Below are 18,624 nucleotides of genomic sequence, written 5' to 3'. Positions count from 1 at the left end.
AATATTTTGTGTATTTGAAATTTTGAAATTACGATTTGTAATTAATACATTATTTGAAATTGAGATATTGATGAACTCTTGAAAGAGTTCATGGTGGGGAGTGTGTGGAAAATTATTTGATTTGGAATGGCAACAGCCATTCAACGCTTCCTGGCATGAACTCGAATCAAGAGTTCAGTCGCCACTGAATCACCTTTCGATGAATGTTGAAATTCGATGCCTTTGATGTGACGAAAGTCACCCCCTTTTGATGGGACTTATGTTCCCAATTTTCGATATAAATTATGTGCACTGTATATACGTTTCAACTAACAGTTCTTAATTAAAATGTTTTTCTAACCTTCAATTCGTTTGTCGATTTTTGAATTTGATGTGGCAAGTGTTTATCCATTGAATCATTTTACGATACCAGTGCTGTTAAGCTTTATTAAAATATGAACAAACACAAAGGCTTTTTTTTTTTTGCCGAAAGCGACGTAAAAAATGGAAAACTGCATTAGAACTTTGCTTTAAAAAATGCATAAGAACTACAGGCAGCATCAAGGTTTTGAAACAGCAAGAGGCGATTTCGAAAACTTGAATTTTCGACCGTAAGTCTTTTTTTCGTCATTGGCCAGCCTGATAAGTTTTAAAATGAGAGGGGATTAATATATAAGATAAGATATTGAAGAAAAATGTTTTTATTTTTGAAAATTTTTACAATTTGTTATCGCAGGCTGCTTAAACCGTTATAACTTAGATGGCAGCACGTGTTCATTATTTAACAGCACGGTTAAAATACAAAATAAATTGAACTATGCTCTTTTTTAAGCGTAGCTTTTCGAATGTAGTAAAAATGTGATAAGCTATTTGTTTTTTAGCAAAAAGAAGAAAAAATATATATTTTACCCTTCAAATTGAGGTAGTATTTTATTTATTTGTACAAAGAGTCAAAAACTCATTAGAAGAATATATATTTCAATATACGATTTATTATTTTTTTTCTGAACAAAAAACAATTCTATTGTAGTCTGAAATCTTAAACCTGTTACTTATATTTTCGCTTACATTATGCTTTAATTTTCTTTCCAGAGTCAAAGCTTCAAAAAAAAAAAAAAAAAAAAAAAACACGTGCAATTTCGAAGTAATTTAGCACAAAATCACTGAATGTTTTCATATGAGCAAGGAGCATTTCCTTCTCATTTATTCTATTCCCTCATAGTTGTTACTCATTCAATTCAGTGTTCATGTAATGCGCGATATTTGTCTAATTTTTTTGTTGCAGATTGTCCGGACGTGGGCCCGAACACGTAATCTCCTGGTTACGAAGAGAACGCTCTGCCGATCAAGCTACTCAGCTCTGTCGGTCATAACGCAAATTAAAGTTATAAGTTTGACCGAAAACCTGATTCTGGTTCTTTAAAACAGGTTTTTCGGCTAAAAGAAACAATTTTTAGACCTTGGGTCTATTTTTCGTCAGTAGCCAGCACCATAAGCTATAAAATTAGCCGTAAATCAAAGAAATCGATCAAGAATTGAGGGAAATTTGGCGTAGAAACCCAAAAACAGGCTACAGAAATAATATATAAGGATTTATATTTCCAGCATCTTAAAAAGAAACAAAATAGTAAAAAATAGTGACTTTTAGGACAATACTAAGTAAAAACTGATGAATTTTACAAAATGTGACACAAAAATTATGAAAATGCAAATATATTAGACAAATAAAATTAAACAGCACTATTGAAACAATAATAAACAATTTCAAAAATCTGTAAAAATTTACACTACATACGTGATACAAATTTATGTGTCACATTTAGAGCTTTTACGAAAATTGTCTTTTTTACTTTCAAAGAAAGGCAGTTCCTTTCGAGCCTCTAAACGTGCACGAATGAAACCATCCCTAGCTTCTATTCCACTTACGGCCAGAGATGCATCCGTCACCAACTTTACGCAGCGCTCCACAGATTGAGTATGACAAGGAAATTTGCACATGTTTTGAAAAAAATGAGGAACATCTCCGGTTTTCACTAAGTCATGTAGCTCGTCCTCAGTTAATATATTTGTTATAGGAGGTTTTGTTATAAGCACTTCTTCACACTGCCAATTGATCAAGTCGACATAGTCGGAAGAAGAAAAGTTAAGCTCAGGGATGGTAAAAGTACGGATATCATTATTGTTCACAGAATTAGTGTCTCGTACTCTCAAAATCCGACGAGCAGCTAACTGCCGTACATGCCTTTGATCATCATTTAACATCGCCAGCAAGATGTTTTCAGGATGTGCAAAAAAGGTGTTCCGCTGAATGACTGGATCGATGACATGTAACAGGTCGTCTGGCAAATAACGCGACAGATGAATAACGTGCCACAAGTTTCGTGCACCATCCTTGCATGCTGAGTTGCACTTAATTAGAAACCAGCAAGGTGTATAAACTTTAATAACGAATGAAACAAGCATTTTTAAATTTGCTGTTGGATATTCTGTGCCGATGTACAAACGCAAAATCCGACTGGCTGTCGTGAGCCATCTAGAATGACTCAAGGAACCAGGTACTCTTTCAGAAAGGTGTACGGAGCAGTTGCCACTAATAACGGCTTCAAATATTTCCAGTAGATATTTCTGGTCAGTACTTAGGTCCCCTCGGTTGATAGTTGGCATGTTTTGAATATTGCACTCAACGGCTTTATATTTCACTATCGGTAGTGATTCGCAGCCTATCAACATTTTGCCAATAGGACCGCTGAGTCCTCGGGGATTAGTACTTGGTCCATCCAAGTATTCTACTAAATGGCGAAGCAGCAATTCGTTGCCATGAAGCTGGCATATTAACCACTGCAATGGTCTGTGAAAGAATGTTTCAAGGCGTAAAATCACGCCACTTTTTCTTCCGGTATTTACTGCAGTACCGTCACATCCGACGGCGCACAACTGAGTAATATCAATTTTGTTTTCGACAATGAAATCCAGTATGCCGTTTGCAATTCCTTCTGCGTTTGATCGATTTGGCGAAATATGTCCTAAGTATTTATTATCTGGCAGCATAACCAGTGTTACATGTTCTTCAATAATTATTTTTCGATGATAACTGCCGGACACAGATTGTTCCAAGAACAATGTATTATCCTTTCGGCCATCAAAGTACAGACCTTGTACATCAGCACATTTTGGCCCTTGGTGATGAGCTTGCAGATTTTTTCTCACTTTTTTACGCTCTCGTTTCACTTTGCTTGGATCGATTATATTTGAAGATGTTTCAGGAGAAATTAAGCCCACGTCTTCTAATATGGATGATGCCAACGCGGCCGCTGATCTATTCGAAACACCGTATCGGTCACACGTTTTAGAAAATTTGTTCAAACTGACTCTTGCTTGCGAAGTGCTTGCTTTATAATTTATAACTATAAATTCAGGATCCTTTTCGTCCGTACCTTCTATTGAATATTCTTTATCAATTTCTGTTTCTTCAGAACCTTCTTCACGGGTATTAACTATGCTTTCCCTCTTCGCTCTTGATTCTTCTTTCTTTTTTCGTTCAAAACTCAGTTTTAATTTTCTTGTGGTTTGAATATCAATGTTTCCAATAAACATTTTTCTATCACCACGCTGATCAAAAAGAAAAAGTTGTTCTTTGGAAGGAACTTTGCGAGTCTTGTCGCAGTTACACGCACTGAAACAGCATTTACAACAAGCGATGTCGTAAAGTTTTTCTCGAGCTTCGGATGAAAATAACTGCATCTTTGCGTTAAACGCATTTGTTTTAACAGATTTTTTGTTCATAGTTTTCTTCAGGCTTTTATATTTGCCGTGAAAATGTCGAATCATTTGAACGATTCGTTTATGTGAAACTATAGGAATAGAGGAACGATGCCATATCTCTTCTAACTTCGTGGCTACGTCTTCTGCTATCTCAGTCACTGTGGGCTCTTTGGAAGAACTAAACTGTTTCTTTTCGTGTGCAAGAAATAAATAATACTTAAATACATCTTCATACGTAGGTAACACAGAATCAGACAAATTTTTTGGTATTCCGAAAATGGAATCTTTTAACATTTTCCTTGTTTTTACTTTCGATCCAGCACAATAATCCTTCGAATGTTTTCCGCTCATTATGGTGTTAGAGATGGCGTTTCAATGCACTGAAAATATAAACATACACTGTGCTGTGCACTCGATGCTGTAGAAATGCGCCTGGAACTTTTCTCGGTTAGAGTTCAAGGTTGTATGACGTATTTAAATGGCATTTCACATGATTCTAAGAGCTCGACGGCAGTGTCTCTTCAAATTACGGAGTTTTTACAACAAAACCATGCATTGCTTTCTTTTAATGCTAACGTTTAGTGACCAAATTTCTTTTGGAAGCTTTTCTATATGTTCTTAATACATACATGTCCTTTAGAATTAAAAAAGGTGAAATTAAAGTTAGAAAAAAGCATGATTTTTACATTGAAACCATGATATTATTGGAAAAAAACAATGTTAAAACTTTGCGATCGCAGCGCCCCCTGAAGATATTAACCGATTTTCGTCAAATTTTGCACATTAGCTAACTATCACATAAGACAACTTTTGGCAACTACTAGTTGATCGGAAAAACTTTTCATTTTTCGCCCCACCCTAGTGGACATGGTCCGCAAGGACAGATGCGTACTTGTATTGATCCATCGTGCCTTCCACAATGATCAGTGAACCCAGAGAATGCCAGGAAAGCATTTCCCAGACTATAATGCTCCCGCCTCCAGCTTGGACCGTTACGGCAATGGTTGCAGGGTGCTTCCTTTCAGAGGTTTCACGCCTTATACGCCAACGTCCATCTGTCCGATGGAGCATAAAACGCGATTCATCTGAAAACGCTAAGTCGCCACTCAGTGGACGTCCAGCTGCTGTACTGGCGTGCAAATTCTAGCCTTCGTCGTCGATGAACAGCAGTCAGCATAGGTGCACGAACCAGGCGTCTGCTTCGGAGGTCCAGACGCAGCAATGTTCGCTGAATAGTAGTTTGGGAGACACTTTTGGTAGCCCCTTGGTTCATTTTGGTGGTCAGTTGCTCAACGGTAGCCCGTCTATCTGCCCGAATGCATCTCCGCAACCGTCGTTCGCCTCTGTCATCTATGGCCCGTGGTGCACCACATTTTTCACGTCGCTGATTTTGGACAGTCCCATTTTGCCATGCACGGTACACTTTTACCACGGCGGCACGCCGTGGTAAACTCAAGTGAACAGTTCACAAACTCAGCCGTTTCGGAAATGCTTCCACCCTTGGCCCGAAAGCCAATGATCATGCCCTTTTGGACGTCGGATAAATCACTTCGTTTCTGCATTACGCCAACGACTGAAATGTTTTCCGAAGCCCTCACACACCCTTTATATACGCTCAACTGCACTGTGCTGCCACTTGCCTTCTGTGATTGGTTATTTAACTCTGACGTGGAAAGTACGTGGTGGTCACATTAATGTGGCTGGACTGTGTATATATACTTTTCATTGCTATTGAAAAATAAATGCAAATGTCATGCTATGATACGTGAAAGTATGCAGCAAACAAAAAAAAAAGCTACGAGCAGTCCTTTCAGGGTCTAATTTTGCATTGCGTTACATGTTGTGTCGCTTTTTCACTAAAACGTTCCATTTATTTTGAACAAACATTATTCGTATGGATTCCGATTCAAGATTTATTAATTTTTTTTTTACATTAACAAATGCACTGAACCGACGATTTGATACAAGGCTGAAATGGAACTACCCTCTGTTGAAATCAGCATATTTAATGACATGCAAATAAATAAGGTATTCATGTTACTGGTCTAGGAAATGGAATGGAAAATTCCAAACAATAGAAGGTTGAGAATATTTATTTATTGTGATCAATTAAATTTTACAATACAATACATCTTAGACCTGAATGATACCAAAGTGGGGGAGGATTAATCCCAGTGTTGTAATTAGCATACTGGAATACAAACTTACTAATACGGTATTCATATTACTGGCTTAACAAATGGAATAGAAAAGGCATAAAAGGTTGATGATGTTTCTTTTCGATGATTAATTAACTCCTAAAGTAAATTTATCTTATAGTCCAACCTCGTTAGCTCGAAATTTACGGGGCCATGATAATTGGATTTCATTTCATCCGATTAACTATCAAGTGAATGTGAACTCGCAAGGGGCAAAACGAGTGTTTCATGTAAAGCGATATTTCACGTTAAGCGATTTTGCGTCAACGAGGGTCGACTATATGCTATATATATATATATATATATATATATATATATATATATATATATATATATATATATATATATATATATATATATATATATATATATATTTATATACCAGGGGTCCCTAATCTTTTTTACTCAAGGACCACACTGTAACTTTTTGGAGGTGAGGCGGACCAATAATCCAACAGTATTAGTTCAGATGGTGAAGTTAGAGCTAGGCCCCACGACCCCCATATACATCCACTTATAAAAAAAAGAGATTTTCTCGCATTAGTTTTCTATATATATATATATATATATATATATATATATATATATATATATATATATATATATATATATATATATATATATATATATATATATTTAGTTGGTAAGCTTGGTAAGCCGGCGGGCCGGCTTTGGTTCGCAGGCCATAAGTTGAAGACTCTTGTGTTAGCCAATAATTTAATTTACCAACCCAAATATTTAATTTTCAACGTTTAAAAGTACGAAGTAAAACAGAAATTGCTGCGACGTGTTTTTTAGCAATAATAGGTTAGGGAAATGCAACAGATACAGTCTGACCTTGGATTAAATGGAATTGGCAAACGTCCAGCTAAGACGAGTCTATCTGAATGAAGGGGTAAAAGTAAAAATATTGTGTTCCTCTTATTTGAATGTGACTCCACTTAATTTAGAGGATAACATATATCTGAAAGAGCTGGCATCCCTGAAAACTAATATATGCGTCCATTTCCATCTGTAAACCGGAAGTTTGCCTTTCCATCTAATCCGTGATCAGACTGTACACGTCTTTTGTAATAATAGCGATGTACGAAAAATAAAGTGATGTATAATCTATAACCGCAGATCTTTGCTATTACTATCTATGATATCGAGGCATTTTATAATAGGTTGAAAATAACTTTGTTAATTCATCGAAGACAGTTGTTTAATGCGAAATAAGGAGACAAGATTAAAGCTATATCACCCTGTTATGCTGAGTTTCAGCCTAAAACTGATTGAAAAATACTGAAGCCCAGCTATTTCTATCGTCTATTTTCAAATCGTGAATTTTGACTGCGAAAGGGGTAATTTGGGGACTGGGTAATTCGGTGCATACGAGATACCCAACCCAGCAAAGATTATTAAGTAATTTTTACAAGCATGTGATTCTACATAGCATACACACAAGTCAACATTGCTACTCCTACTTCCTCACACAATCATTGAATTTGAATTTATAAATAAATGTTCTACTTACATGACATTTAACAAGCTCTAGGATACTTCTGACATAACTAACAGAGGCACTGCTGACGGCACACTGCAAGAAATCGAAATTGCAAATGGCATCTGTCTTCAGTTTATCCCTGTCTCCTAGATAAGCAAAGATCAAGTAGTTTGCGAAATAAAACGTCAGTGTCATTACAGGATAGTTTCACTTTCAAAGTAATACATTCTTTATAAGTGTACATACATACAAGAACTTAAACGTCATCTGTTCACTGAGGCAACACTTTTGGATCTTCTTTTTTGTAGGGTTTTCAACATCGGCCAGACCTTATTACACGCATGATTCAAGAAAAGTTATTTTATTAACCAAGAATCACATTTAAAAAAAAGTTATAGTATTGATATTTCCATTGTTTAGATGAGTTGGTATTTTTAAGCCATGATTGTTTTGCTAGATGTTCGCAAAAGTTATTGCAGATGATGATGTCATCACATTCATTGCAAACTATTTGAAAGATAAAATCTGAGCCATTTCTCGGAAGCTGCTTTGAGATACACTTCAGCAATACATAAAAGTACGCATAAAATTATTTGCTTGAGATTAAGTTTGAAAAAGATTTTCTTCTCTGGAAGAATCTTGAACTTAAGCAGAAAAAATAATGACTTATTAAAAAAATTAAAAATTTCTACAAATTTGAAAAGAAAGTGACAAATTAGTGAAAAATATTCTTAATAAAATGTGGTGCATTGAATTAAGAAATTGATTGATAATAACGGTAAATAATGGATGGGTTGTTTACTTACCCATCCTAGAAGCTATGAAACGTCATTCCGAGGAACAGGGCTATACTTCCTACAAGCGACTGCCTTTCTCTGCTTATAAGCATTCGTGCCGAAAAGGAATCAATTATAGCCACTGTTTCATTTCCTTTTTACTTACTCTTATATTATATGTATATCTGTACACTAATTCATTCAAAACTAAATGAGCAAAAGACATATTTTGTCTTTAAAAAATATTTTATGCATATTTTAAGCTCCAACATGTCGTTTTTCCTGCTCTAATACTGCACTGGCAAAGAAACAGCATTTACAGAATTCATTTTTCTGCTACTGGAAAGTAACATATAGGGCTGGTATAAAAACTGCCATTTCAGCTTCAAATTGGCGACTAATCATGAACACTTCAAGGCAAGATGAGAGAGCTCTGGAGAAATGGGATTCAACCAGAGCGTCACTAAATTTTTGTGAGTGTTTTGGTAAAGGCAGTTAAAAATCTTGACACGCCGTAATATCATTTTTTTTGTGCAAGCACATCTCAAAACATTATAAAAGAAATGACCACATATTTTCCGTAATTTTTATGCAATGGTCCGTGTAAGATAGCCGTTATAAGTATTTCGCCCGAAGGAACACTGCTACTCTTGCATCTTGTCAATTCGAGGTATATAGAGTATGAAATAACTCTAGAATTTTTCAGGTTTCTTCGATCTTAGGTATGAAAGCGAGGTAGAAGAATTTAGACAAGTAATATAGGAATTATCAAAGATTAGCGGACTTAGGATTATAAAATATTAAGATACTTAATGACTTAGCTCTCAGTAATTTTACTCAGTGTTATTATTGCCTTTTGTGAATTCTGAGATTGATTTAGAATAAATATTCGTAATAATAGTATTTATACTATTATTGCATTTTAGTGTGTATCTAAGTAACTATTTGAGGCAGCGAGAAGCAAAGCGATAAAGTGGAAATTTTCAAATTTTGAGTAAAACGCGTTTAAAAATGCGGGGTTCGGTAGGCTTTCATTGAAATTTTTTTCTAAACCATGCTGCATATCAGAACCAACCAGGGCTACTAGTACTCTCTTGCCCCAAGTCATAGGAGAGGTTCACCTACCATTTGTTCTGGTTATCTTTAAATTTTAAATTTTCTCACTTTGCTGATCACTGCCTAATATCTTACTATTTGTTTTTACATCTATGTACATAACAAAGTCAAAGTAATACATCTTCAGTATTATATTTGGCTTCTGTAGGTTATTATGACCAGTGCTCGCAGATTATTCTGAGAGGAAGTACTGTCCGATCACTGATTGGATGGAAAGGCAAACATCCGGTTTACAGGCGGAAATGGACACATCTATTAGTTTTCAGGGCCAGTTTTTTCAGACGTATGTTAGCCTCTAAATTCAGCACAGTCCTATTCAAATGAGCGGAACACGCGCAAAAAACTTTTCCTTCTCCCCCTCATTCAGATGGACTCGTCTTAACTGGACTTTTGCCAATTCCATATAATTCGTGGTCAGACTGTAGTTGAGAAGAAAGGGATAGAAAGAGCAAATATCAACAAGTATTTCCAGAAGAATTTTCGAGAGCAAATAGCATCAATTTAACTGCGCAAAATTTAAGAAAACAGTTACTTTCAATGTTTTTTAGATACTATTGTTTCGAATAACTGAGCAGCGACTTGATTTTAAGTACGAAAAATAGCTTACCACTCCTCAAAAGATGAAACCACAATTCATCAATTTCTCGCAGAATATCACACCAATCATCCTTACGCTTCTCTGAACTGATGCTGGAGTTTTCATCCTGTTTGGTGGAGAAAAGCATTTTTGAGAACTTTTGAAAAATGAAAATTAATTTAATGAGTGCCTTTTTTTTTCAAACTTATGCTACTAGGTAATGAATAATAATAAAAAAAATCCTCGAATGAAAAGTAATATAAATGCAAAACTATTACAACTTGATGATTTGGAGATTTCTTACAAATAGTCCTGGAGTTAGAAATCCTCAGTTTTAATCGGGTGCACGCGCGCGCGCGCGCACACACACACACACGCACACTACCAATTAAAAAATAAACAAACCTGCGCTACATAATCAGATTATAACTAAGTTTGGTACTTTAAAAAAACCTATCGAACACGCTTACAATGAAAAAAAGAATTACATTAAAACAAAATAAAAATGAACTATCTGTGGTGGGCAATGATAATGTCTTGAAAACTGAAGCTCATATTTCGTCAAGTTTCATAAAATTAATAAGTAAAGTACTAAACCTTCAAGAGGAGTAAAATAAGTTCGCACTAACCTTTTCCTTCTCCATAAGGAATCCGAGATGAAAGGCACTGGCTAGCTCCGCGTAACAAGCTTGCAGATCGCGTGAAGCCTTCAGATATTTATTCATGATGTATTTAGCAATAGTCTTGTGACTCCAGTGAAGGTATGGGCGACGGTCCACATAGTATTCTTTCAATAAGGGTTCTAGAATAAAAAGAAGTGTTTCTAGCAATGAATTTATTTCATTTAATGGCACTGATAAATTGCTGATTATTTGTATTAACATAATATATTTAATCCAAGAATAAATATATATACCAGGAGGCCATAATTAAGTTTAACCTGCTTAGAGCTCGTTCCAATAGACTCTTGTCATATAAACTTGACACATAAGTTATATGGACATGAGCACTCTAAATCTACAGTAAAAAGTAATACATTTCTTGAATTTGTACCACCAGGTGAGAAAGTGGCACAAGAGAAACACAAGGCACTAATTATAACCAAAACATTATTTAATCACAGTATTTTCTCAATGTGTATTCCATTTGCGTCAATCCTATACTCAGAACGTGTTACAGCGTGAGCAACAATAAGCGCAAAGGGCTTTGTTGTCAATTGCAGCAATGTGATTATACTAAGCGCAAAGGGCTTTGTTGTCAATTGCAGCAATGTGATTATACTGCCACGAGTAGGTAAAGAGCAATGACTAAAAATTTTTTTTTTCATGTTTTTGTACTTTCGTCATCTATTGTACGTTTGCATCTATTGTACAAGCTTGCAAATTTGGTTTACGCTGAGAAAAAAAACGCGAAAAAAAAAGTTCCACTTTCAACATTTTCCTATTGTTAGCATTTAATCCAAAACTCATTTGTTCAAATATCTGGGAAACTCATTTCTGCAGATATTGCTCCTTATCTGCCCACGGCAGTATAGTTGGGACAAAGTAAAATTGGTAGCATTGTGAGGGCTACAGGAGGATTAATCACAGAGTTTGTTCGCTAGCAGGCCAGCCTTGCCCCACCTACAGTTATGCTTGTTTTCACGTGAGTGAAAGTTCGTATCCTTCTCCTGCAGACGTGATCTTCTAGAATTCATTAAACCAGAAGTCACATGGAGTCAAGTTCGGAGAACCTAAATGGTCACGAAGCAATACCGTTGCTGCTCTGGCAGTATGAAAAGCTGCACCTCCTTGCATGAAAACCGTAGTCTTTAATGAGTCACTTTCCTGCAGTTTAGCAATTGTTTTCAACTGAAAAAAAATTCTCAGAGAGGCGCATTAGTGATGGAATTTCTTCGAGAACGTTAGAGTGCGTTCCCTTCAAAGAAAACGGGATGAAAAATGAGATTAGAAGTAAAATCCCGCTGTACAATAATGTAATTTGAATGCAGAGGCTGTTCTTGTAAAATTAGGAGCTGTATTATTCTATATGCGACAATTCCGAGCATTCGATTCCTTTCCAGAATAAAATGTTCATCGACCGATCAAAAAGTGTTCCATGGTCATATACTGTCAACGATCATTCTGAATGAAAGACGACTAGTAAAGTAAATACGTTTGTCTCTTTTGTAAGGCGTGAGCAAGGTGCCCCAACTTGTATTCTGCACGGGCATTACACAATGAACCGAAGATAATTTCTTATCGCAAGCCTTAGGGGGAGGAAAAAACGAACGACACTGATTGAGCCTTTACCGAAGAGTATTTGGACCTAAATGATAGGATAATTTCTAGAAACTTCCAGACGATCGCCTCCTTTTCCGGATTTAAACTCAAATGACTTCTGGTTGTGGGTTTTACTAGAATGTCACGTCTATAGAGGATAATTAATATGTTCTTATATTGTTTATTTAGTGTTGAAAATACGTGCTTTGACCTCCCTTTTATATATGAGTAACCCGCGCAACGACAGGCAATATAGAAAATCATTAGTTGAAGCACTTGGGGGAATGTCAGTCCTATCTGATTGTGAGTGAGGCTGTCCGGTGGAGCCCACATTTTTTTTTTGTTCTGCAAAATCTGTGGCACACGTCTCTCTATAGTTGGGGGAAACCAGGGGTGCAAGTAGACTCAAGAAAAATTTTAAAAACTGAGATTTCGGAAGCTTGACCCCCTCCCCCCTCCCACGTAAAAACTCTTCAAATATGCATACAAAAATCATTGAAAAAACTATTTCAAAAGTATTTTTCTTAAATATAATATTTCAGTTTTAGAATTTTGCCTGATCAAATTTTTTGAAAACGGAAAACCAAAATTTTTGGAAATTTCGGATCACAAACACCCCTGGGGCAAACCTAACTTGGCAGCTTCGTAGTGCTGTGATTAGGATCTGCGTAGCCTTTACAATGCTGCCATGTTAGGTTTGCTCCCAACTATAGTTGTGTCTTTAGCTTTGTGTTTAAGTCATATTTTGCGCTCATTATAGTAACTGTCATTGATGATATAAACATCGCTGGCACAAAACGAGATGGTCGATTTTTTTTTGTTAGCTCCTAGAGTTCTTATTGTCATAACGGTTTCGGAAAAAAACTTATGTGGTGCAGACATTGGCGTCATTGAACGAGGTAGAAAATTTGAATCGAAGCTGAGGTTCATTTTTACTGAAAATAGCAGTTTACTGAAATAAAAATTCGAACATGCTGGAACTTTTTTTAAATTTTGATAACCTCACTACCGTTATCTCGAAGTAGCAAAGTATCTACGCGCCAAATATATCCAAAGATTCGAAGTAAGCTGAATATTTGTAAAAAGGAGATACTCACATTAAAGTTTCATTTTTATTTATATCATCACAGTTATATATAAGCTAACTTTGGTCATGTACACAAACGTAATGTTTACTCACCTTTAAATTCTTACAGCATCCAATTCGCAATTTGCCTTAGATAACTAAGAATTTCTGAAAATGCATGAAAGGGAACACAAAAAGATTTTTTTTTTGTTTTACTTGAAATTTAAGTTTTATCTTTCGATGTACATTCAGTACCGAAATTCGAAACAGGCAGAGTAGGCAGCAGCCAAAGGCAGTAAATTTCAGTTTTTATGCGTTTTTCTGCTACCTATGAATACAAAAAAAAAAAAAAAAAAAAAAAAAAAAAAAAAAAAAAAAACAGTTTTTTTACTTTCTATGTGGGCGTCTTTTTTAGTTATTGAAAAATAATATTTCATCCATCTCCTGAAAATAAAAGTATTTATTTTTCAGGTCTCTTAACCTGACCTAGCCTATTACATCCACGTGCAATCAAAATTTCTAAGCAAAGTATATAAACAAATAAAATAGTAATTAAAAAATAACAAAAATAAAAAGTTACCATTTTTATGAGCAGACAGTAATAGATTCTGCTTTCTACTACACTCCTCGAAAGTAAAATTGCCTCATCAAGAAAGAATGTGTGTCGCTATATAAAAATTTCTTTGTTTTTATCGCATGAATTTCTTTGATTATATTAACAAAAACACTTCATTTTGCCCTTTCCATTTAACCTCGCACGTACGTCACAAACATTTATAGAAATTCAAATCAAACATTAGGCCAAATATTAAATAATTCATGCGATTTACAGCAGTAGGACTTCATAAACATTTTCAATATTAATAATAACAAACTAATATATCACAAAAATATTTCTGACTTACCTCAAAATATTACACTCTGAGTATCCAATTTTTAAAATGACTTACAGTACCTTGATCATTGGAGGTCACTATTGTTAGGCTGTGAAATTACTAAAATATTGATAAACTAGTGGTACCCGCAAGGCTTTGCCCGTAATAGAAAATTAAAAGGTCTTTTGGTTCGCCTGTATATTTACAAATAATGTAAGGTGAATTTTCTCTCCAATTGGCTTGTGCCCATGTTACGGTTCCACGTTATTATAATTTCGTAATTTACTCGTCCATCTTATGATAATTTTGTTCTTAAAATTGGAATAGAAAAAGAACCACATCGAATTTTCGAAAAATCGCTTTGAGGTGCACACCCTCACACTGCAAACTAACTTTGTGCCAAATTTCATGAAAATCGGCGGAACGGTCTAGGCGCTATGCGCATCACAGAGATCCTGACAGACAGACAGAGATCCGGACAGAGAGTGATCCTGACAGACAGCCTGACACACACAGAGAGAGATCCGGACAGAGAGACTTTCAGCTTTATTATTAGTAAAGATAAGTGAGATTTCTGACGAAGTACAATAATTTACCATTTTACTTTATGCCTTGTTACTTCTCTTAGCCTCAAGTTCCTCCTCTTGTAACATTTAGGGCTGTGCTGCGCTGCATCGAATAATATTTAATTTTCTGATTGCTGCTCAATGCTCATGCCTTTAACCGATGAAACTTTCAAACAACAATTGGATTTCTTGATTCATTTATCATTTTCGCTTTAAAATTTCTGACAACAAGTCGTAGTTTTCTTTCTTTTGTTTCCATTCTATTCTAGTTCCACTAATATTAGATGTGCCCCAACAGAAAGTTTATATTAATGAAGCCTAATTTAAGAATAGTACTTGGACAAAGCTATTGCAATAAACTACAAATTGCGTGAAGGCAAGTTATGTCTTCCTGAATTGGTTTAAACCTTTTTTGTATTACATTTAACTGCTATCAAAACCACAAACTTTGTTCAAGCCCTATCTTTGAAAACTATTCAATTCTCGTCCCTATTTCTTTCATTATCCACTGGTCGGGTGACGTCAGCACACAGAGGTGGATCTTTTGACAAAGACTGCTACACTACGTATTTGTGATTGTATACAAATTTTCTGTTTGAAAATTTATGTGTATAGGAGCTAGACAAAGGTTTTTCATAGAATTGAAAATGAATGTCCAATTCTGAGTAATCCATATATGGTAACAAATATTTGCAAATCTTTTTTACAAAATGTCAAATTTTGATATTATTTACGTCTTTAATTTAACTGATTCTAAAATTTCTAATGATTCTTAGTTTTCTAAGTAGTTGGTTCCAAGAAATCATTAAAGTTTTAAAATGTGTTTCCATTTAGAAAATTTACATGGAGTCCAAGTAGGTTTGAAAACTGTCCCTTCAAATAAGTTTGAGAATAGTGAAAGATTGCAGTCTATTTTTTTATTGAAACATTCAACTTATTGGTCTATGTGATGGGCTTTAAAAGCTTTTGATTAGTGCACGAGTGCGAATCGAACAGTGACCTGCGAGTAGTACCTACTCATTTCCTTGACCGTGGCGAACCAGGTGCTCGGCCGGATCGCGTGGCGGGTATCATCAGAGGCATCTACTGTGGAAGCTAGCAATTCAATAAGCTCATTCTCTCGTAGTCCGAAAGTGGTACAGGCTAGGAATGTAGCCACCTTGCGCAGCGTTCGGAATCCACACCTGCAAGAAACAACAATACATGCAACAAACTATAAAGAAGGAACCTTTAACAGTAGACCTTCCTGAATCAGAGCGCATACCACTGGTAACGCATACCACCTGATGTGACAATTTATAGGTTACCATAAAAACCTATATTTGTATTATAATTCTCTAGGATACACAGCCCTGGTTACAACGTGTAGCAACTTGAGATAATTATTCGACAAGCCCAATTAATTCACAAAGATTGCCGAACATCATGTGACTTGCAGACAATGAGTAAATATAGGATCTGAATATTGTTGTTTCGAAACGTCGGCAGTTTCGATATTTCGATAAATGCAATCAAATAGTCGAATACTAAAGTGCACACTGCAAAAGTTTCGAAAAAAGAAACAACAGCATAGGTTTGCACGCATTGTGAAAAGTCAGGCCTTTGAGTAGCCAAACCGAAGATCATACTGAACTGCAGACAATGATTCAAAAAGATGTCAAATATATTGTATGAGCTTGCAGACAGTAGATGTTGGATTCTTGAATAAATGATTGAATCAGCATGATTGCTTCATATGAATCTAATTCTTTGATTGCTGTGAGCAATCACCATAAACGGAAGTTCCAAAGACTTCTTATCTGTGATGATACACTGTAAAAAAAAAATCCGGAAACGTTTCTGAGTATATCGTGCAGCTGTGGTTCATGAATGTTTCAAAAACGTTTCTGAGTATTTCGGAATCCTCTTTCTGTAATGTCCAGAAACGTGTCTGAGTATTTCGGAATCCTCTTTCTGTAATTTTCAGAAACGTTTGTGAGTATTTCGGAATCCTCTTTCTGTAATGTCCAGAAACGTGTCTGAGTATTTCGGAATCCTCTTTCGGTAATTTTCAGAAACGTTTCTGAGTATTTCGGAATCCTCTTTCCGTAATTTCCAGAAATGTTTCTGAGTATTCTGTGCAGCTGTGGTTCATGAAAGTTTCGAAAACGTTCCCGAGTATTTCGGAATTCTCCAAACAATTTTCAAAAACGTTTCCGAGAATTTCGGAATCCTTTTTCCGTGATTTTTTCTAAAATATAATTCTTTATTATAGTATTGCATACCATATCAGTTTCAATTCTTTCATATCTAAGAGCAATAATACAAGCAATTTTAGAATCATTCGTGGATTTTTTTTTTTTTTAATTTCTAATGACAAATAGCATGGTTAACAGCATAACATATGCACAGTTATAAACTTTTGAAAAATTATGAAATAATCTAGTAATTCCTAATCACAAAATCGTCGGGGAATTGGAGTGGGGGTACCTTCTGAAAAGTGGGGATTGTTTGTTAAACAATCTTAAACTTCAGTTTTTCTCTCAATATTTTCAAGACAAAACTATCAACATATTGTATTTTTAATGCAGAACTTAAAAACATATCTTGTATCAAACTTAATAGCATTTATCTTCGGATAAAATTTGACAGAACTTACCTACCCTTCGCGTTCCGAAATTCGTTCACCTCAAGTCAATTTCTCTGACGAACAAAGTGTACCGAAAAGTACCAACAGAGAAATTGATGAATTTAAATATAACACCAAGTCCCCCTGCTGGAACCATTCGGGTTGATTCTTCTGTTCTTGCCCTTTTCCAGCTCATCACAAATATAAATACTTATTCAAAATAGGTTACTGATTTTATTTTTACAGTGTGCGCAAAATGCAATATATATTTTATTTATTAAAACATTGAACTCTATTACATGATTATTCCATTTCATATATACGAGAATCCCCACCCCGACCATAAGAGTGATGGTGCACCCATAAAATGCTATGAAGCGCCCCCCCCCCCTTGAAAAAGCAACCCCCTGAAAATGTCAATGGCACAGTCTGCGTGGTGAACGCTCTCGTCTTCTCCCCATATGTACATTGTATATTAATAACATAGTTTTTTAAAAATGATCACTTTTAAAACAATGACATGAAATAATATTACTTTTTATTTTGGCATGTAAATGCAGCTGTTCCATTTTTGCCACTGGCTCATTCCTCCTGACTGTCCTACATTAAACTAGTATGCATGCAGTAGGTACTGTCCTGAGGAAGACAAATTATAGGGACTTGTTTCTTAATTTAGCCGAGGTAAAAAACCCCTACTTTTAATTTTAGGTTTAAGCTCTTGTTTATTGCATATAGTTTAGCATATGGTGCGTTTGGCCCAATGTAATGCATATATTAGAGCTTAAACACTCTCTATTTAGTAAGTAGTTTAATATCTTTTGGTCTTTTGACCATATTTATCGAATCTTCCACGGCTGATGAGCTCCGAATTCAACCTTTCAACTTTATTCTAATAATTGCTACTTTTAATTTTCTTTTTCATATTGCTATTCATTGCTTGTGTATTTCATATATATACAAAAATATATTATTGAGAAATAATTCTTGTTTGTTATGTTTGCAGCTTCTTTCCCTTAAGGGCAGGTACATTGCAACTAAAATAAATCGTACTAATGAAGCTCTGCTGAGATAAATAATATTTCATGTATAATATACATTATAAATCAAAGTATCATATACATTATAAATCAAAGTATCATATAAATTATAAGTCAAATACTTTAATATGATGTAAAAATACAAAATTATTTTATTAAGTCTTTTTTTTTTTGCTTTTGGTAAAGTTGAGGCTCGTAAAACGAAAAAAATGAAGACACTTTTAAATACATATATGCATCTATTTGTTAAAGAAATTAATACACATTTAACTAATTTAAAGCGTTTCGCTAATGCAAATATTTAAAGAGATATCGTT

General features: G+C 35.1%; 1 protein-coding gene across 1 annotated transcript in view; it reads right to left on the bottom strand.

Moving 5' to 3' along the window:
- Nucleotides 1-18,624, bottom strand: part of LOC129234876 (protein qui-1-like) — a 108,105-nt gene that overhangs the window by 53,784 nt on the left and 35,697 nt on the right. Inside the window, exons 10-13 of the mRNA XM_054868750.1 lie at nucleotides 15,680-15,846; nucleotides 10,524-10,696; nucleotides 9,925-10,051; nucleotides 7,456-7,571 (exon numbers count right to left, since the gene is read on the bottom strand). Coding sequence (XP_054724725.1) covers nucleotides 7,456-7,571; nucleotides 9,925-10,051; nucleotides 10,524-10,696; nucleotides 15,680-15,846 — 583 coding nt within the window. The remainder of the gene's footprint in view (nucleotides 1-7,455; nucleotides 7,572-9,924; nucleotides 10,052-10,523; nucleotides 10,697-15,679; nucleotides 15,847-18,624) is intronic.

This window comes from Uloborus diversus, chromosome 1 (assembly GCF_026930045.1).
Source record: "Uloborus diversus isolate 005 chromosome 1, Udiv.v.3.1, whole genome shotgun sequence".
Taxonomy (NCBI): domain Eukaryota; kingdom Metazoa; phylum Arthropoda; class Arachnida; order Araneae; family Uloboridae; genus Uloborus; species Uloborus diversus.
This window is presented reverse-complemented; position numbering and strand designations above follow the sequence as displayed.